The sequence below is a fragment of the Macrotis lagotis genome, chromosome 4 (genome assembly GCF_037893015.1).
Source record: "Macrotis lagotis isolate mMagLag1 chromosome 4, bilby.v1.9.chrom.fasta, whole genome shotgun sequence".
In the NCBI taxonomy this organism is placed as follows: domain Eukaryota; kingdom Metazoa; phylum Chordata; class Mammalia; order Peramelemorphia; family Peramelidae; genus Macrotis; species Macrotis lagotis.
In genome coordinates, this window is record NC_133661.1 from 173,822,662 (window position 1) to 173,844,192 (window position 21,531).

General features: G+C 33.7%; 1 protein-coding gene across 2 annotated transcripts in view; it reads right to left on the reverse strand.

The window, feature by feature from the left end:
- The window catches only part of USP8 (ubiquitin specific peptidase 8), a 73,533-nt gene that overhangs the window by 24,966 nt on the left and 27,036 nt on the right, over positions 1-21,531 (reverse strand). Inside the window, exons 5-8 of one of the 2 annotated variants that reach the window (XM_074234689.1) lie at positions 12,913-13,069; positions 9,289-9,322; positions 7,142-7,286; positions 3,815-3,977 (exon numbers count right to left, since the gene is read on the reverse strand). In XM_074234689.1, coding sequence (XP_074090790.1) covers positions 3,815-3,977; positions 7,142-7,286; positions 9,289-9,322; positions 12,913-13,069 — 499 coding nt within the window. Of the gene's footprint in view, positions 1-3,814; positions 3,978-7,141; positions 7,287-9,279; positions 9,323-12,912; positions 13,070-21,531 lie in introns of both variants that reach the window. The other variant, XM_074234688.1, reaches the window with a different exon arrangement.

Consider the following 21,531-nt stretch of genomic DNA (forward strand, 5'->3'; position numbering starts at 1 on the left):
AACTATATGTGGGAAATCTTCCAGAAGTCTACATACAAGACTCATTTTTGAGGATTCATCATATGTCCTGCCAGTCCATAAGTAACTCAACTGTCTTCTGTTGAAACCTCTGCTCTGGATGCCTAGAAAAACCCTAAGGCACAAGTTCTTGGTATAAAAGAGAACTTAGCAGACCCCCCCTTTTTTTTTAGGTTTTTGCAAGGCAAATGGGGTTAAGTGGCTTGCCCAAGGCCACAAAGCTAGGTAAACATTAAGTGTCTGAGGTCAGATTTGAACCCAGGTACTCCTGACTCCAGGGCGGGTGTTTTATCCACTGTGCCACCTAACCACCCCTAGCAGACTTTTTAGTTGGAGAAAAGTAGAAGCTTGGATTTTTTTCCCTGAAAAAAAAAAATGGGTTGTTAACCACAAAAAAAGAAAATGAAGGATGAACCAAAAAATGGGTTGTTAGTAGACAACTCAAGAACAAGAAAGTAATGAAGAGAAAAGCTATGGTAAATATTTTTCTTTAAATTGAAATTTTAAAAAATATGGCTATTTTGTATATTTTTGATGTATGCTTCTAGAAGCATTTTCTTTTAAAAAGATTACTCTGTCTACTATAAAAAGAATTCAAAGAACTTTGAAAAGTATGAAAGCTAGACAACTATTTAAAACATTCCATGATAGGAACAAATAGCACTGCTGCAAATTACTTCTTTTAAAATGGAAAAGGTTTGGGCAGTTAGGTGGCACAGTATATAGAGAACCGGCCCTGAAGTCAGAACCTGAGTTCAAATCTAATTTCAGACACTTAATAATCACCTAGCTGTGTGAACTTGGGCAAGTCACAACCCACTGCCCTGCAAAAAACAAACAAAAAGAATGAAAAACATATCTTACAACAAGGTATTCATAAAACTTGAATTTAATCATAAAGCTATTAAAATTAAATTTATTAATGTAATAAATTTATGATTAAATTTACTATTTGTTTATTTTAATAAATTCAAATTATTAAAATTAAACTTATTAAAAATAAAGGTACTGATGAACATTTTGACTGTTGTTCAGTTTGTCACTCATGTCTGACATGTTTGACCTCATTTGGTTTTCTTGGCAAAGAAATCAGGTTTGTGGAATGGTTTGCCATTTCTGTCTCCAGCTTATTGTAAAATGAGGAAACTGAGGAAAATAGGGTTATGTGAAATTTTCAGGGTCACACAGCTAGTGTTTTAAGACCAGATTTGAACTCAGGAAAATCAGACTTCTTGACTCCAGATCTAATGCTCTATTATACTGTGCCACCTATCTGCCCCAATGAAGATTTTATTTACTAAGAAATTTGATGCAGATGATCTTGTGCTTAAGCTCTCTGGCATAAGGAATGGAATCAAAACAGAATGGCATGTGGGGTGGCTAGGTGGCGCAGTGGATAAAGCACCAGCCCTGGAGTCAGAAGTACCTGGGTTCAATCCGGTCTAAGACACTTAATAATTACCTAGCTGTGTGGCCTTGGGCAAGCCACTTAACTCCATTGCCTTGCAAAAACCTAAAAACAAAAACAAAAAAAAACCTGAATGGCATAAAATTAAAATGACCTAACTTGGACTCAGGAAAAAAATACAAAAAGATATCTCTTCCTATACCTAGCTTCCTTGCAGGAATAAGTAACCACTTGTGAGATATACCATATTATATCATACTTTTGAAATGATGATGCATTTTCCCCTTTATTCCCCTTTATTTCTCTAAGAGTGGTTATCTTAGTGGTGTGTGATCCGACTGACAAGACCTCCACCATAGGAGTGAATTACCTTTGGTGAACACACCTCTCTGTGTCTTGCCTGATAGTAAACAGAGGGCCACTGAACTTTCTCACTCATTAAAGCAGCACTTTTATCCTGAAAAGATTGTGTTTATGATTTTAAAAACATCTCTTAAGTAGTATATGACCAACAGTCACTGGATATTATCATATATGATTTAAGTTTGACGATCCTGTTAAGTACTGTCACAAGATAGCCAGCAAACTTCAAAATGATACAAAATAATTACATGGTCATTATTTCATTTGAATTAACTGTGAAGATTTTTACAATTTAAATTTTGTTATTATAATAAAGTTAACGACATCAGTGACAAAAAAAAATGGTTATCTTAGAAGGAATAAGAGTGAGATACAGTGGGAAATATAGAAAAACCAGAAATCAATAAAATGTTTTTGATTGAAAAAAAATATTTTTTAAAAGGAGAAGTTGAACTAAGATAATCTTCTATGGTACCTTTTTTAAATTTATTTTTTAATTTTTTCATATGTACTTAAAGATTTTATTTATTTTGAGTTTTCCAATTTCCCCCCTAATCTTGCTTTCCTCACCCCACCTGCCATAGAAGGCAGTCTGTTAGTCTTTACATTGTTTCCATGGTATACATTGATCCAAACTGAATGTTATGAGAGAGAAATCATATCCCTAAGGAAGAAACAAAGTATAAGAGATAGGAAGATCAGACAATAAGATATCAGTTTTTTTTTCTAAATTAAAAGTACTAGTCCTTGGTCTTTGTTCAAACTCCACAGTTCTTTCTTTGGATTCAGATGGTATTCTCCATCACAGACAGCCCCAAATTGTCCCTGATTGTTGCACAGATGGAATGAGTGAGTCTATCAAGGTTGATCATCACCCCCATGTTGTTGTTAGGGTGTACAGTGTTTTTCTGGTTCTGCTCATCTCACTCAGCATCAGTTCATGCAAATCCCTCCAGGTGTCCCTGAATTCCCATCCTTCCTGGTGTCTAATAGAACAATAGTGTTTTCTATGGCACCTTTCACTTCTAAATCTACTATGATTCTTTAACTGAATGAATTTTCAAAGGAAAATATCTCCTATCTAGGATCTGTTGAAAGCCTCTACATTGCTCTCAAAAAGCACCCTTGAAGGCTCTATTCAAAACTAGCAAAGCCTACTATTACTAACGATAACAAAAAATTATTGCAAAATACTTAAGAATATGGAAGATTCCATTTCGAAGTAGGAGAAGTTTAACACCAAATATCACACAACTTTCTAGCCACATTCACTCCTGTTCTCATGCTATCTCCCCACAGTTGAGGAAAGAGCTAGGGATTTGGGGAAGGGAAGAAGATAAAAGAAGGAATAATATTAAGAAAGCTGGGTTATACTTTAGAAGTATACATCTAAACATCTATCAGGGAATATAAAACAAAGCCTGGAAGAGGATGGCATGGGACTGGAGCAAGCTCTAATAAAATCTAGGGTCCTGAGTATACAGAGGAAAGTAGGAGGAAGAGATAGATCATAAAGGAAAGTGATAGGACACAAAGAAAAGAAAGAAGTCATTTAATAGGTATTGAGGACACTAGTTTATCAGCAATTACAATGTCTATTATCAATCAAATAGTCCTTGATTTATTGCTATTTGCTGGTAGAATCCCTGAAATTTTATGCTACAATGATGTTCAGAGCTTTAAATCACAATTTCTAAGGTTAAGTTTTTCTACGTACTTAAAAAAATGACATATTATTAATAAAACCATTGGTAAAAGACCCAATTCTTTGAAATAGAAAAATGTCAAAATATTTTCCTCCAACAATTTAAACTTCTGAGATACTGATTTATTTGGATTTGTTTTGAACAAAGTACATTGCTTTGCTGGGACTAAATAAATCAATAATAAATGTTTAAATTTGTAGGAAGTGAAGAAAAGAAACTAAACCCCTAAAAGCACCTCACTGTCTTGTTCTTCAAGATATTAGTGAAAAATTTTCCTTTTTAACTTTATAGGGTGGAAATAAAAAGGAATCTTGCTAACCTTAAAAAGTGCATCTTTCAGACTCTGCAGAGTTGTTCCAAGCTGTAAATCTTTGGCAGAACTAAACCAGTCAAGAAGAACAACATAGTCAACGCACCCCCGCTTCTTCCATGCATCTTTAGAATTATCTGGAAGTTTTGCTTCAATTGAATTAGCAGTGACTCTGAAATGTAGCAACATAGGCATTGAGACAAAAGGACATCAGACGTTCTAATACATTGTATTGGTATAGATCTTAATGCAAACTTTATAATGAAAGCTTGTATCTAACTCCTTTACTAGAGTATAAAATTAGAATACAATTTCAGGGATAATTAGAAAAGGAAATTAACTACAAATAACTATCTTTATCCCTTTTAGAAATTATTCACAGGGAAAGAATCGTACCATTCCGTAGCTTAGTTAAAACATATGCCAACTTTATGAACTATTTTGTTAATTATGCTTCTTTACATTACTATCATAATAAAGACAATTTAATCATTAGATCTATAGTTCAATATTATATATATATTTTCAGACTCAAATGATGTACAAGTTTGTTTGGATGAACTGCTTGCTTTCCTTCTGCTATATTTATACTCTATGTAAGGAGTGGCTCTCCCTGATAAGATGAAAGGGAAAGAGCCTTCTGGTCAAGATGGTTACCTGAACAGAGACAGTCTAGTTCTCAAACCCTTAGTTCAAGAAATCAAATATAAATCAATAAAAAAATCAGTCCAAGGAATTAAGTACAGTAAATGATTTCTTTCACTCTAGAATGACATAGAAAGTAAGTCAAAGTCCATGGGAATTAGGAAAACGGGTCTTCCAGAAAAGTAAATACCTGGGCTCAGATGACTACGCTGGTAGCATTCCACTACCACCAGAGACAGTCTGGAAAAACCTTCAACTTGAAGGTTCTATATCAGACAAAAAAAACAAACAAACAAAAAAAAAAAAAACAAGACAAGTTCTGAGAGAGCAAGAGGACTCTACCAAGAAAGTCCTAGAATGGACCTTGGGAGCAACTGAGAGAAGCAGCTACCAATAAGGTGCCTACAGGAGTGGCAGAACTTATTCCTAGACACCACAGGCCCTTAAATTCTGAGGTCATACTGTGTCCTGAAACTCCATTATAGGACCTGAAGATTTAGAACTCTTTAAAACTGTACAATCCAGGAGTGGATCTCAAAGTGAAGTCAGTTCAGGAACTATATGAACCAAGTGAGATCAAGTAATGCTACTACTTGTGCAAAAGCACAGCAGAAAGCAGGCTCACACAAAGTTTCAGGTAAGGCACTTAGGTTGGAGAGATAATTAAACATAAGAATAACTAAACCATGATAAAGAATTATAATTGATATAAAGAAACTCCAATTTCCAACCTAAAAGGATAAAGTAAATTTCTAAAAGCAAGCACAGGCTAAAAGAGAAAATAATGCATTTTCCACAAAGACTACTCAATACCTAGAGAAGAATGAAGTGATTTGAAAAATGAAATAAAAGTTCTAAAAAACAAATGGAAAAATCAAAGTTTAAAACAAAACTGGCAAGTATTATCCAAGTAAAGAACTCCTTGAAAACTAGAATAGGCCATATAGAAACCAATGACTCAATTAAAGAACATAGATACCTCAGACACTTAATAATTGCTTAGCTGTGTGACCTTGGGCAAGTCTCTTAACCCCATTGCCTGGCAAAAACCAAAAAAAAAAAAAAGAACATAGGTTATTAAAATAAAACCACAAGACTGAAAAAAAATAGAAGAAAATATATAATCTGCTATAAGAAACCACATGCCCAGAAAATATTTAAAAATCAGGTCTCCCTTAAAAAACATGACTTCTTTAAAAGTCTGGAAATTTTATTTCCAAAAATAAACAAAAAATTGTTCAAGCCTATTAGAACCAAAGAATAAAGTGAAAGTAAAAAGGATCTGTCATTCACTGCCTGAAGAAAATCTCAAAAGAAAATACAAATGTCATAGCTAAATGACACAGCAAATGCAACAACTAAAAAATCAGAGTTTCTATATCAAAGGAAAAATACTGCAATGGTTAAAAAAGAATTCAAAGACTAATGAATCCCAATCAGGATCACAAAAGACATGGCAAAAAACCAAATCAATGTTCAACTATCTCTCCAGAATGTCTATGACAAAGCATGTTACCCCATTTCCTGACAGAGATGAACTCAAGTTGTGAGTGAAAACACATTTTTGGATATGGTTTTAGAATTAGTTTATTTTGCTTGACTATACTGGTTTGTTACAAAATTTTTTTCTTTTTAATTGGGGATGATGGGGCAGGGAGAAAGTAACATTTAAAAAAGTATATAGAAGAAAAAAGAAGGTTCAGAGTGAAGCAAGACAACTTTGAAAAGAAATGTGTAGAATTTATTATATATTTTTAAACCATCAAGAGATATGGAAAAGAGATTCATTATTTCAATATAACCCTCTTTTTGTGTTCCACTTTGCACCTGTAAATGCTTTTTTATGTTAAATTCAGAAAAAAAAAACTAAAAAAGAAAATGGAAGTGATATAAAAACAAGGGATATCAAGGAAAAAAAATTTAGCATAGCTCTAATATTATAAAATGGTCCACAGGGATAGTTGAAGAGCAATGGAATTTTTCTGGCAAAGTAAGTACTTTCCAAACACTAAATTTGATGTTGCTTCCAAGAGTCAGGTAAGGACGGCTGATGAAAATGGACACTTGTGAAGACTAAATATGGGTCACCTAGAACTTTGGTTACTGATGAGATATTTTAGTAATTTTCTGTTAAATCTTTTTTTAATGACACTGTGAACTTGAGCGGAGTTGGTGAATTTTTTCATGTAAATAAAATTTTTAGCATACTTAACAGGTTAAAGGACATGACCTAAGATTATAGAAAAATAGTTCTTTTACATAAAGTCCAAATAATCTCTAGATACTCAGGTTAAAAATAATCAGTTAATTCAACTACAGAGTGAGAAGGAAATTAAAATAATGGGTTGGATCATAAGGGGAATGTTGCTGAGCTAGGCTAACAAAATAAGAATAATGGAAGGGACTTTAAGAGATTACCTAGTCCCAAAGCCTTAATTTACAAGTGAGGACTCAGACCCAGGGAAACTGAAGGCCCTGTTCTAGGTCACACAGCTAATTAGTGATAGTATAGAGATTAAACTTGCCTGCTACCTATGTGTATGGCAACGTATCACTTGTAGCATCTGGCAAGAAACATCAAATCATGAGGAAAAAATAATGAAAAAAACTAAAAGAGGATTAAACTTAGAAATTATTGAATAGCAACATTCACTATTTTCAATCTGCCATATACTGAATATAACAGCCTACCCTGGATTGATGGCCTCTTCAGGAACACTTAGAGAATTAATAATACAGGAATCTTGATAATCTTGTATACTTCGAGCATCCATTATAATCAAACTGATGTTTTTATCTGTCATCATTGTGAACAATTCCTCAGCGGTGATTGCACCTTGGGATAGAAAGATGATAAATAGAAGAAACAAAAAAGTTGTTTTTTACATATCACCAAATAGAAGAAACATGAATTTTTCCTGTAATAGTTCTATATTCTTATAAATTTTGAGGTTAAGGAAAATATAATGCTGAAAATTTGTTCTATGTGTTTTATGCTATATTTCATGTTCTGGCTTTTGGTGAAACACATTTGAGTTTATTCAAAAACCTTGTTAAATTTTTATTCAAAATACTCTTCATGGGATAAAGTTTTTGAAGACTCCTTTTAATGAGGAAGTTTATAAATATTGGGGTTTCCTAAGTATTATCAGTGATACTGAGTTGAGAGCCGATTACCTAATTAATGAATCACCATGTGAAATAACTAAGATTGCTCTCAGTCTCAGAGAGGGGAAGGTTTTTTGACTCTAACCTGAAACACTTAGAAAGCTTCATGTGACTGAAAGGAAACCAGGAGGAAGAAACAGGAGTAAGAAAATGTTAGAGAAGGTAATCTGCTCTCAAGTATGTTTTATAAATGTATTTTTTCTTCCTGCTTCTAGAAGACAAAGAGGTTTAAAAATTGATGAATCAATTTGGCAGCAGGATAAGAAAGGTTTGTCACAAAAGTAATTAATTATCTAAAATACCCCTTAACTGTTCCTTGAGAATTTAAAGGTTGAACTGAAAATTTTTTTAACCTTGATTTAAAGAAGCCAAGTAAACTGCCAAAGAATATAAGGAGCAACATATAAAATTTTATTTAGAATAAATTGATAACAGTGAAAGTTGTTCTAGAGTAATCCTCAAAGAAACAGCTTTATTTACTAAGCTCAGTTATTTTATCAGAAATTTTTTGCTTTGTTTTTTTTTTTAATTTTTAAAAGGAGGTATTGTACTTCAGGAAAAAAATACATACAGTAGGACAATATTTAAAGTATTACTGTGGGGTGGCTAGGTGGCGTAGTAGATATGCACTGGCCCTGGAGTCAGGAGTACCTGGGTTCAAATCCAGTCTCAGACGCTTAATAATTATCTAGCTGTGTGGCCTTGGGCAAGCCACTTAACCCCACTGCCTAGCAAAAAAAAACCTAATAAAATAAAATAAAATAAAATATTACCGTGTCAGCACTCTCAAACTGTATATTCAAAATTTCTGTTTAATGAATACAAATTTTTAAAAAGGCTGAACCCACAAGCCTCAAGTTGGAAAGTGACTTCAAGCATCAGAATGGGTTTCAATTCTTTATATTTTTTTTTGGTTTTTGCAAGGCAAGGGGGGGTGTGTGTGGTTTAAGTGACTTGCCCAAGATCACACAGCTAGGTAAGTATTAAGCGTCTGAGGCTGAATTTGAACTCAGGTCTCCTGACTCTAGGGCCAGTGCTCTATCCACTGCGCAACCTAACTGTCCTGGTTTCAATTCTTTAAAGAAAATTAACTATTATGCATTATCATTTCAGATAATTTATAAGTATGTATTGATTGAGGAATACAATTATTTTATGTGAGTTTCTTCAGACTAAAAAAAAAAGCAATAGTTGATATATTTCAAAAAGTATTCTCACCTTTACATAATGCCTTAAGGTTTATTAGGCACTTTACACAGGTTATCTCATTTTATTCTCTTAACAACTCTGTGAGGTAGATACTAATATTATTTTAATTTATAGATAAGGAAACTGAGACTAAAAGGAATTAAGTGACTTGTCCATGGTTACAGATAATTAGTATCTGAACAAGAATTTAAACTACGGTCTTTCTAATTTTAAGTCCAACACTAACTGCGCCACCTAGCTGTTAAATTTTCAAAATATCTGGGGAAAAAGATGAATGTTTAAAAAATAAAGAAATAAAAGAAATAAAATAAGAGTATTCAAAACCTAATGGGTAGTGTATTGGTTTTTTAAATAGAAAAATCTCAATAATAACTTGGTAAAGCAGACAATTAGCAAAGAATAGTGATTTCTGAGACAAACAAGTCAAGCTAAATATTGCTGCAAACACTTACCTTTCTTACCTTTCTCATTCTTATCCTTCTTTTCACCATTAATCTATTTTATAAAAACAAAATGATTTTATTTATGAAATTCAAGTTTCAGACCAATAAAATTTAAAGGTATAAAAGTCTACATGAATATTAAAAAATAAGAACAAAAAAATTAAAAAATAATAAGAACTATTCAGAGGATTAGGTATTGAAGAATGAAAGAGATCTTAGAAATCATCTAATCCCAACCGCTTCTTTTTACAGATATGGAAACTAATCCCAATGAAATTAAAATTTGTCCAATATCCATATATACTTGGTATAATAAAACAACAAGCAAAATTGTCATTAAGCTCAATATCTATAGATGTTTGGTTTAATTACAAGAAAAATAATCAATATCAAAATACCTTAAATAAAATTTGAATGAATTAATGAATAAAAGGCACTTACTAAATATTTTTTTTTTGTATAAAGCACAGACAGCTCAGCACTGAAGAGAGAAGAACAAAGTGAAACAAACCCTGACCTCCAGGAACTTATGTTTTAATACAGGAAACATGGAGGAAGTGGTGAGTGTTTAGGAAAGGGAGTTATAAAAAATTAAAAGGATAGTGAGTTGATCCATAGTGTGGAGGAAAAAGGAAAGTTACCTTGTTATATTCCCTCTCCGGGTAAAATTGACTCCATCTATACACCAGCCTCTCTATTTTAGCAGAAAATGTGTAAAATTTCACCTAGTTTTCATTTTCTAGAGAGCACAGTGTTATACTCACAGGATACTATGATAAAAATACTAAGTCTAATTTACATTACTTTTTTACTACTGGTCTGTACATCATATGAAAACTGAATGAAATTAAGAAATTAAAATATGAATAACCATCCAACTAATCTGACCCTATATATTAGGATCATAGATTCAGATCTCACAAGACATTTAGCTCAGTTCTCCCACTTCATAGATGAAGAAGCTGAAGTTCAGTTAAATTCTTTGCCTAAGGTTAGTTATAATTGTAATATGTAACAGAGTCAATATGTGAACCCAAGTCTTCTACACAAAAGTCAGCAACTTTACAGTCTACTACAACACTTATTATTCACTTCATTTTGAGTGTCAACTCATAAACAAAGCTAATAAAAAATTTTGAAAGACAAAGCACTCAGTTCTAATTAAGTATAATTTAATGTGATTAAAAATAATTACATGAATAAATTTTCTTGGTTTTGGTTTTTCAAACTATTGAATAATTATTGCTGAACAAAAATTAATTTTCCTCTTTAGAAAAAAATGAAATTCATGTCATTTTCAGGCCACTGTAATTCCTTGCTGCTATGTTTGTACCAAATCTTTTCTCCTTATTTTCAACTCAAGCTCTAAGAATATTAATAATATCCACTTTATCATTTCTGGTAAAAGTATGTCAATGGCCCTATGATGCTAATCATTATTCATTCTGACTTCCTGTCAGAAATACTCCTCATCTTGGCTTCTCCTACTGAAATGTTAGCTCCTTGAGATCAGGATCTGTCTTGTATTCCTTTTTTTTTTTTTTAGTAAGGCAATGGAGTTAAGTGACTTGCCCAAGGTCACACAACTAGGTAATTATTAAAGCATCTGAGGCTGGATTTTAACTCAGGTCCTCTTGACTCCAGTGCTGATGCTCTATCCACTGCGCCACCTAGCTGCCCATTATTTCTTGTATTCCAAGCATTTATATAAGCACATAATGAATGATTTTCCTTTCTTTTATTCCTTTATGGCTACTCACTTGACTTTATTAACCCCCAATTAAAGCATGGACAAATCCATATGTGGTCATTGTATTTCAACTGTTTCAATACCATCCAACTCTTTGTGACCCCATTTGGGGTTTTCTTGGCAAAGACAGTGGAGTGGTTTGTCATTTCCTTTACCAGCTCATTTTACATGAGGAAATAGAGAAAAACAAGTTTAAGTAATTTGACATACATAATGTCCAAGACCAGATTTGAAATCGGATTCAGCACCCTATCCATTGAGTCATCTAGCTAACCTCCCAAATGGGGATGGTACTATTCAACTTGGATGGGAGGCATCCAAGAAAGATAATAAGTCTATTATTTCCCTTTATAAAGGTACTTGGCACACTATCACACAAAGTTCAAATATTCTTTTCTGGTGAGTGGTGGAAATGAGAGCAACAAAAACTTAGCATATACAAAAATGCTTAGCACTATACTAAGTATATGAAACCCCAGAAGGAGAAAATCTAACCCAGGGTCCTGGTATTAGAAAAAAAGCAGACAGAAGTTAAAGTGGATATCTCTAGAAAAATTAATCAATGAGGTACTTTAAAAAAGATACTGATAAGAAAAGAGACAAAGAAGAGAGTCTTGAAATTTGAGACAAGAGAAAAAACGAATAGCTGGGTTAAAAGTAAACCCAAAAAAGTGGAAGATGCTGAAAAGACAAATGGATAAAAGGCACTTACTAAATATTTTTTTTTGTATAAAGCACAGACAGCTCAGCACTGAAGAGAGAAGAACAAAGTGAAACAAACCCTGACCTCCAGGAACTTATGTTTTAATACAGGAAACATGGAGGAAGTGGTGAGTGTTTAGGAAAGGGAGTTATAAAAAATTAAAAGGATAGTGAGTTGATCCATAGTGTGGAGGAAAAAGGAAAGTTACCTTGTTATATTCCCTCTCCGGGTAAAACTGACTCCATCTATACACCAGCCTCTCTATTTTAGCAGAAAATGTGTAAAATTTCACCTAGTTTTCATTTTCTAGAGAGCACAGTGTTATACTCACAGGATACTATGATAAAAATACTAAGTCTAATTTACATTACTTTTTTACTACTGGTCTGTACATCATATGAAAACTGAATGAAATTAAGAAATTAAAATATGAATAACCATCCAACTAATCTGACCCTATATATTAGGATCATAGATTCAGATCTCACAAGACATTTAGCTCAGTTCTCCCACTTCATAGATGAAGAAGCTGAAGTTCAGTTAAATTCTTTGCCTAAGGTTAGTTATAATTGTAATACGTAATATGTAACAGAGTACCATCCCCATTTAGGAGGTTAGCTAGATGACTCAATGGATAGGGCGCTGAATCCGATTTCAAATCTGGTCTTGGACATTATGTGTGTCAAATTACTTAAACTTGTTTTTCTCTATTTCCTCATGTAAAATGAGCTGGTAAAGGAAATGACAAACCACTCCACTATCTTTGCCTTTGACAGTATAAGAGACTTATAAGAGCAACCTTTTCCCTGAGTAATTTGCTAGAGTATAGTAAGTTAGACTTAAAATATTCTGAGGTAGCTAGTAATGTGAAACATAGAGCCCTTAAAAGTAAAGTAGACCACTGAGTGTTTGGAGGTAACAGTAGCTGGATTCAGAGGCAGATATGTCTTAATATAGCCTTAAGGAACTAGTCAAGTTTCTCAAAGCTATAATGGCAAGGCTAGAACTACAATTCTGGGCCAGTGATCTTTCCACTATACCAACTTAAGAAATAAATAACAGCACATCCTATTTTCTGTCTATTAGTATTAAAAAACATAGGAGCTCCTTCATATCTAATTGAAACTAGAGTATGTCTAGATTTGGAGGGGACCTCAGAAATCATGGATTCCAACTTTCCCCTTCATACCTTTTTGGTTTTGTCTTTAGAGTCTACCACATTTTCTAAAGAGCTCTTAGCTGAGACTCTTCCATCCTCTTGTCCCACTTCCTTCTTCTGCTGCAGCTGCTGTTCCTCTCTTCTGTCCTTTTCTTCAAGTTTTTTCCGAACTTCAGCTTCCTCATATCTAAATGAAAAGCAAAATTAAATAATCTATTGCACAGCACAATCATAGTATTAAAAATATATGGGGGGGGGGGCGGCTAGGTGGCGCAGTGGATAAAACCAGCCCCGGAGTCAGGACTACCTGGGTTCAAATCTGACCTCAGACACTTAATAATTACCTAGCTGTGTGGCCTTGGGCAAGCCACTTAACCCCATTTGCCTTGCAAAAAAACCTAAAAAAAATCAATCAATCTATCTATCTGTCTGTCTGTCTATCTATCTATCTATCTATCTATCTATCTATCTATCTATCTATCCATCTATCTATCCATCCATCCATCCATCCATCCATCCATCCATCCATCCATCCATCCATCCATCCATCCATCTATATAGTGGGGTGGCTAGGTGGTGCAGTGAATGGAACGCTGGCCTTGGAGTCAGGAGTACCTGGGTTCAGGTCCGACCTCAGTGATTGCCTAGCCATGTGGCCTTGGGCAGGCCACTTAACCCCATTGCCTTGAAAAAAATCTAAAATATATATATATATATATATATATATATATGTATATAGTGTTCTTGAAAAAAGATGTGAAGCTACAAACCTCAGAAGATATGAGGTCTGTATCCCAAAAGAGATTGAAAACAAAAAGGAAAAGGACCTACATGTATAAAAATATTTATGGAAACTTTTTTCTGGTGGCAAAGAAATGGAAATGGAGGGGATGCCCATCAAGTGGGGAATGGTTAAAGAAGTTGTAGTATATGAATGTACTAGAATACCTTGGTGCTATAAGAAATGATGAGGAGGATTCTCACAGAAAAACCTGGACTTTCCATGAGCTGATGCAAAGTGAAATATAGAGGCTGCAAAATAACAGCAATATTTTAACATGATCAGCTAGCTGTGAATGACTTAGTTAATCTCAGCAATACAATGATTCAAGCCAACTCTGAAGGACTTAAAATGAAAAATGCTATAAATCCCCAAAGAACTAATGATGGCATCTGAAAACAGCCCAAAGTATACTTACTTTTTTTTACTTTATTTTAATTGAGGCTTTTTTGTCTTTCAAAACATGACTTATGGAAATGTTTTGCTTGATTATACATGTATAATCACTTACCTTCTCAATGGGGAAGGAGTGAATTTGAAACTCAAAGTTTAAAAATGAATGTTAAAAATTGTTTTTCATGTAACTGGGGAAAAATAAAACACTAAATTAAAAAAGAAAAAAAAAGACATGGGGGGCAGCTAGGAGATATAGTGGATGAAGCACCAGCCCTGGAGTCCAGAAGATTTGAGTTCAAATCCAACACCAGACACTTGACACATACTAGCTGACTCTGGGCACTCACTTAAAACTGAGTGCCTTGCAAAAAAAAGAAAAAAGAAAAGAAAAAAAGAAGTGGCCTGAATCCACCTTTCCCCTGTTTAAATCACATGTACTTTCTGACAATACTGTTCAAACTTTTCTTGAAGGGAAAGGAGACAGAGGCTTAATTACAATTTCCCAACTACCTTGAGGGGAAATCAGAGCTTTCCCATCTACTATTTAAGGTTCTTCTAGCTCTTTTCCTGAATAATTTCCACATTGAAGTGTGTGGTTCTTTGAAGTTTGATTCTATTTCTATTCTCTGAAAAAGGATGATAAAGGACTATCCATTTTGGGGATTATTCCTCAGTCACTGAAAATTAAATGATATGCAATAATAATTATAACAATTCATATTTATATAATATTGGTTATTGTAAGGCATAACAGCATTCTGTCTTTCTATATCCAAGAATTTGAATCCATTCTTAACTTAAACTTGTTAACTATTTGCTTATTGCAATCAAATGAAATTGTTATCAGAGGGTTTCCATCCCATCATTTTAGTTCTAAGTGCTAGCTGGCAAGTCAAACCATGCTTATGATAAAACATGGACAACGGTATAAGAAGATTTATTAAAGGAAAAAGGAAAAAGGAAAGAAAAAAAAGGAATTTATTTGAGAGGTGTTAATATCATCAACAACCTGTCAACTATGCCACAGATTAGCTACCCAAATGTGAAGCAATCACAAGCAAATGAAGCAAAACCCTACAGCAAAGCTTTAGTGATTACTGAAAAGTGATTAAGTAGAGAAATGATAACTTTCCAGAGATTGGTCATACATACAATTTTAAAACAACTATGAGGAGCACCTAAGTGGCACAGTGGATAGAGCATGGGCCCTGGAGTCAGGAGTACCTGAGTTCAAATCTGGCCTCAGACACTTAATAATTACCGCGCTGTGTGGCCTTGGGCAAGCCACTTAACCCCATTGCCTTGCAAAACAACAACAACAACTACATGGTTCTTTATCTATTTATGGTATGGTTTTTAGTATTCAGGTTACATATCCATTTTGAATATACTATGGTCTATGAAATAAGAACTGACCAAAATCTAATATCTATCCACAGACAGATCCACAGAACCTGCTTTCCAGGTTCCTCATGAAGTCTTGTCAAACATTAAGTTCTTTCTCAGGTAATTTAAACTTTTAGACTTAATGAATCCTGGGATTCCTGAATAACATTTTTTATGATTCTTCCTTGTCTTTCTCTTCCATTGTTTTACTTTCTATTTTGTAATCAGGACTAAATATATTTTGATAATTACAATTAATATTATTTGCTTAGCATATTTCCTAATACATATAGTAATAGTTTTACCTACCTATCTATCTGAGATATGGAGTGCTAGTCCTGTTTCATTCCTACTTCTTTCCATTTTTCCCTTTTTTCTAGACCTTTTGTTCCGCCAAATAAAATTTGTTATTATTTGTCTAGTTCTGTACACATGTCTTTGGGAGTTTGAGAGGTATAAAACAAAATCTTCAAATTAATTTCAGTAGGTTTGCCATTTTTCTCGTATTAGCACAACTCAAGCATGAATACTTTTTTACCCCTCCAGGTACTTATACCATTCTTTACTTCTTTGAGGAATATGTTCTAATTATATTTATTACAGATTTTGAATGGGCTTTGGTGAACTGATTACCAAATACATGATGTTGCAGTTATTTGAATGAGAGTTCCCTTTCTATAATTTACTCTCAGATTCTGTTATGGCTCTGTTGAAATACTGTTGATTTTTTGTGTATATTTTATATGCTGCTGCAATGTGAGTTATAATATAATACATTTTAAGCAATTTTGAGTTTGTCTTTATATTTTTATGTTTTTCCCATGTTTATTTTTCTCCACATCTAAAAAAATCCTATGTAAAAATCTTTAGCATATCAATGATGATTACTCCTCCCTTTCTACTGCTTGGATCTCATCAATCTTTTCTACTCTTGAAGGACACACAAACAATTTCTCTTGAGGCATCTGAATGTTGCATGAATAGAGCACTGGGCCTGGAGTCAAAAAGATCTGAGTTCAAATCCTACTTCAGACAGTTAATAGCTATGTGACCTCAGACAAATCACTTGATTTCTAGCTGCCTCAATTTAATCAATTGTAAAATGGGGGTATAGCACCTACCTCCCATGGCTGTTGTGAGGACAAAATGAGACAGATTAATATTTGTAAAGCACTTAGCAAACTCTCTGACCTACAGTGGGTAGAATGCTAAGTGTTTTACAAATAGGACATTCACTTTCATGTTTAATACAACAGCACAATCATAACCCAGAGATTCCTGAAATGGAATCCAGCCTTTCACTATTAATGTTTTAATGAGCATAGAACTCTTTATGTCAAAGAGAAAGTCTAGAAGAAGCAATCTCCTTAGAGAACTTGCAAAATACTATACTTAATTCTATTTAGAAGACTAACAGGTGGAAGTAAAAGTTGAAGTGTTTAAAGGAGAAGGGGCAACTACAAAGGAGACTAAAGCTACAGATAACAAACTCTGGGCTATTCTCAAATTGCAATTAGTTCAACCACTAAACAAGTTTGTGGAGGATTGGGGAAAAAAAACCAAAACAAACCCAGTCACAGACTAATTAAGAAGCCTAAATTTCTTAATAACAAGTCATTAAATTAGAATTGTATTTTACAAATTTGCCTTTGTATTTGACTCTTTATTAAATTATGTCAAAGGATGTTTATGAGAAGGGTAGTATATAAAATAACATAAAATATAAGATAAATAATAATAATAATAATAACAAATAACATTAAAAAAACATAAAATTTTATCAATAATTTAGGTCTCTAGCATGGTAGAATGGAGAGAGAGCTGGCTTTGGAGTTTGGAGATCTCATTTAACCTAACTAAGCTTCAGTTTTCTCATCTATACAATGAAGGAGTTAAGATTAAATGAAGTTCCTTCAAGCTCTATGATCTCTGTACTCCAATGCTATTTCTTCCAGTTCAGAGTCTGAATTAATTTATCTGGAAAGCATATGTATCATCTCTACTACCTAATGAGGCAAAAGAAAACAAAATGATTGAATTATCTCCCTCTTTCCCAAAGAGAAAAAATTTAGTCCCCATTTCCACCTCCTCCCAAACACATAGTAAAAAGGTGGATAAAAAGGACAAAACTTTAAGACTCTGCAGTCAAAGAAAGAGTACACAATGCCTAAAGGTACAATATCATTATGGACCTTAAGTCAACATTAAAAAAAAAAGTAACAGAGCTTTCCCCAAACTGTTAACATTTAAGAAGGGTATCTAATTATATCTCATGAGAAAAAACTTGGCCCTCAGCCAAGTTGCAAAACAGAAATTGTGGAGAGAGATTTAAGCTAAGGCAGTAATAATAGATTGCCTCCTTTCTAATGAAACAACATTCTCTAAGCTGAAACATGAAATAAGGAAGAAAAACTCTTTACTTCTCCATTTCTTTCACAGAAAAGCAGGGTGAAACTATAAATTCCAGGAAATTTTCAAAGCTTCTTTTCTTCATCCTCCCAGAGAAAGCTAGGATTCCCTCAGAATGTTCCTGGATAAAAAGACTCAAAAGCTCTGAAAGACAAATAACCTAGTGAAGAGACCCTGATACAATGAACATGAATGAAGCCCTGCCACAAGCACCCAGAGAGAGAAAGGAAAGGAATCAGAAATAAAGCTCTGGAACAAGGCTTGGGGGCCTCTCACTTTCTATTGAATATTTTGATAACTGTGATTCAATGATTAATTTCTTTTAAAATCCTCTCCTTTCTCTTCCTCCCAGTATTTTCCTTCATCACCCATTGACTCCATCTTTTTACTGTATTATACCATTATATTCAGCTCTTTCCTGTGCCTTGTCTATATATGCTCCTTCTAACAGCTTTCATAAATGAGAAAGTTCATATGCAAATAAAATATTTTGCAAAAGATGAACAGGAAGGGTCCATGACACACACACACAAAAGTAAAAAATCCTTCAGAATACAGCAGAAGAGGAGGATGAAAAGAGTGAAGGTCTTAAGAGCAAAACTGTTATCTAACTGTTCCCAACAGAATTAGGCAACAAATTCATATGTAAAGATCCTAACATGCTTTGGGCATATTTTATTTCTCTTGTATCAAATTGCTATGTAGGTAGAAGGTCACTTAAACTTTCAAGTATTAGCCAGGAAGAATTCCCAATTAATGGGCTTTACTATGCCACACTGCACTATGTGTGTACTTATAAGGCTACAAATAAATCCAGTTGTACATTGTGCTAAGATGACAATATATTTCTTGCTTTGTTAAAGAATTAAACACTTTTACTAAACAATGATCCTAAGTGGATGAACGTTAAAAAATTTTCATAATATGTAATTGAAAAAGTAAAGTAAAATATCAATCTGGAAAAAAAGTAAAGTTAGGAAAGCTTTCACTGACAAATAATAAGGTTTATTAAAAATATCTGACGGGGGGTGACTAGGTGGCACAATGGATAGAGCACTGGCCCTGGAGTCAGGAGTACCTGAGTTCAAATCCGGCCTCAGACACTTAATAATTACCTAGCTGTGTGGCCTTGGGCAAGCCACTTAACCCCATTTGCCTCGCAAAAAAAAAAAAAAAATGACAGGACAGCTAGGTGGCACAGTGGATATAGCACTGGCCCTGGAGTCAGGAAGATCTGAGTTCAAATCCTATCTCAGACATTTAATATTTAACTTAGATGGATGATCTTGAGCAAGTCACTTAACTCCATTGCTTGCAAAAAATTAAAAAAAAATTTAAAAGTCAGATAATCCTTGAAGAAAATATTAGATTCTCAAGTGGGTTCATTTTTTCTGAAATCTCACATATTTGGAATTAGATATCAATGGTAAAATGGCTATCCAACTATTTTCTTTAGAGAAAACTTGAAAAACTTAAAAGTATAAATCTGAGTTCAATCTGTATTGTGAAAGAAAATTAAGCACTCAATTTTTTATCTGAAAAATAACATTATTTTGTTTTAATAAACTGATCTTTATTCACATATTAAAACTTTGTTTTATAAAAGTTAGTATTCCTAAATTTTGAAAAAAATGAATAAAGTCATAATATATTTTCATATTAATTTAATCCAAACAAGTAAATAAATTATTAAGTATAAAAACACTAATGTGAAAACAAAAAAGCTATCGCTTCTACATCACAACTTTCTCCAAGGTTGGCATAAGAAATTAAATGGGAACTTTTGGGAAGTTTCGCAGAAGCTGCAGAAAGCACTTCAAGTACATACAGCACATGACATAGAAAAAAATTTAGAAATTCAGAAATACACAAAACATATATAGAATTATATAATATCAATACTTTTAATGCCATAAATATAGCCTGTGATGAAATACTTAACCCAAATTTTAAATAAGGTAATACCCACAAAAGAAAAAGAAAAAATTCAGACTTCTCTGGTACAAAGGATAGTCAAAAAATTTTATGTGGATTTTCTAGACTGCAGGGAGGAGGGGAGCAATAATAACTAAAAAATGCTCCCTGCTCTTAGAAGCTTATATTCTACAGAAGGATACAACAGATATATAAATAGTAAATACATGAGGAAGAAAGAGCTCAAGGTCACTGGCATTAGGAAAGGTCTATGACTGAAGGTAGCACTTGAGTTAAGATCTCAAACTAAAAATTCTAAATGCTAGAGATTAGAAGTGAGTACATTCCTGGCTTGAATGACCACTTGTTTTGTTTTTTAAATTTGATTTTTTTGGTTTGTTTATTTTATATTACAATAATCTTCTTGTGAGAGTAAACGTAGACTCCCCCACAAAAAAAAGATGAGAAACCTCAAGAATAGTGAGAGAGAAAAAAAGCTGACTTCAGTCTATGTTCAGATTCCAACCCCTCTGTCTCTGTGATGAGTTGCCTTCTTTATCGTAAATCCACAAGAGAAGTTCTTCAATATTTTTCCCAAAGTTGCTATTACTAGCTGTATTTCCCTCCACTCTACTCCTCCCCACTCTCCTTTATTCCATTCTCTCTCTCTCTCTCCTTTCATCCTGGCCCTGTTCAGAAATGTGTTGTATCAGAGTACCCTTTCCCTCGATCTTCCCTCTTCTATCATCTATTTCACCCTTCCCTCCCCCCCATTCCTTTCCTCTCATTTTTCTCTAGGGTAAAAGAGATTTCTAAACCCTATTAAGTGTATATGTCATTTTGTCTCTGAGTCATTTCTGATGAAAATGAAGGCTCACTCATTCCCCTTGCCTTCCCCCCCAGTTCCACGCCATTGTAAAAGCTTTTTCTTGACTCTTATGTGAAATATCTCAGCCTCTTCTTCCTCTCCTTTCTCTTCCTCCCAGTACTTTCCTGTATCACCCATTGACTCCATCTTTTTACTATATTATACCATTATATTCAGCTCTTTCCTGTGCTTTGTCTATATATGCTCCTTCTAACAGCTTTTATAAAATGAGAAAGTTCATGTGAGTTATCAATATCTTCTTCCCATGCAGGAATACAAATAGTTCAATATCATTAAGTTCTTCATAATGAGTCCTTCTTGTTCACCCCCTCTATGGTTCACCAGAGTCCTGTACTTGAAGATCAAACTTTCTGTTCAGCTCTAGTTGTTTCAATAGGGAAGTTTGAAAGTCCCCTGTTTCATTGAAAGTCCATCTTTTCTCCTGAAAGAGGATATTCAGTTTTGCTGGGTAGCTGATTCCCAGTTGTAAATCAAAATCTTTTGCCTTCCGGACTATCATATTCCAAGCCCTAAGAGCCCTTAATGTTGATGCTACAAGATCCTGCATAATCCTGAGAGTTTCACAGTAGTCAAATTGCTTGTTTCTGGCAGCTTTTAGTATTTTCTCTTTGACTTGGGAGTTTTGGAATTTGGCTATAATATTCCAGGAAGTTTTTCTTTTGGGAGGTGATCAGTGAATTCTCACAATTTCTATTTTACCTTCTGCTTCTAGGATCTCAGGGCAATTTTGCTGTAGTATTTCTTGAAAAATGAAGTCTAGGCTCTTTTCCTACCTTTCAGGTATACCAATAATTTTAAAATGATCTCTCCTGGATCTATTTTCAAGGTCAGTTGTTTTTCCAATAAGATATTTCACATTTTCTTCTAATTTTTC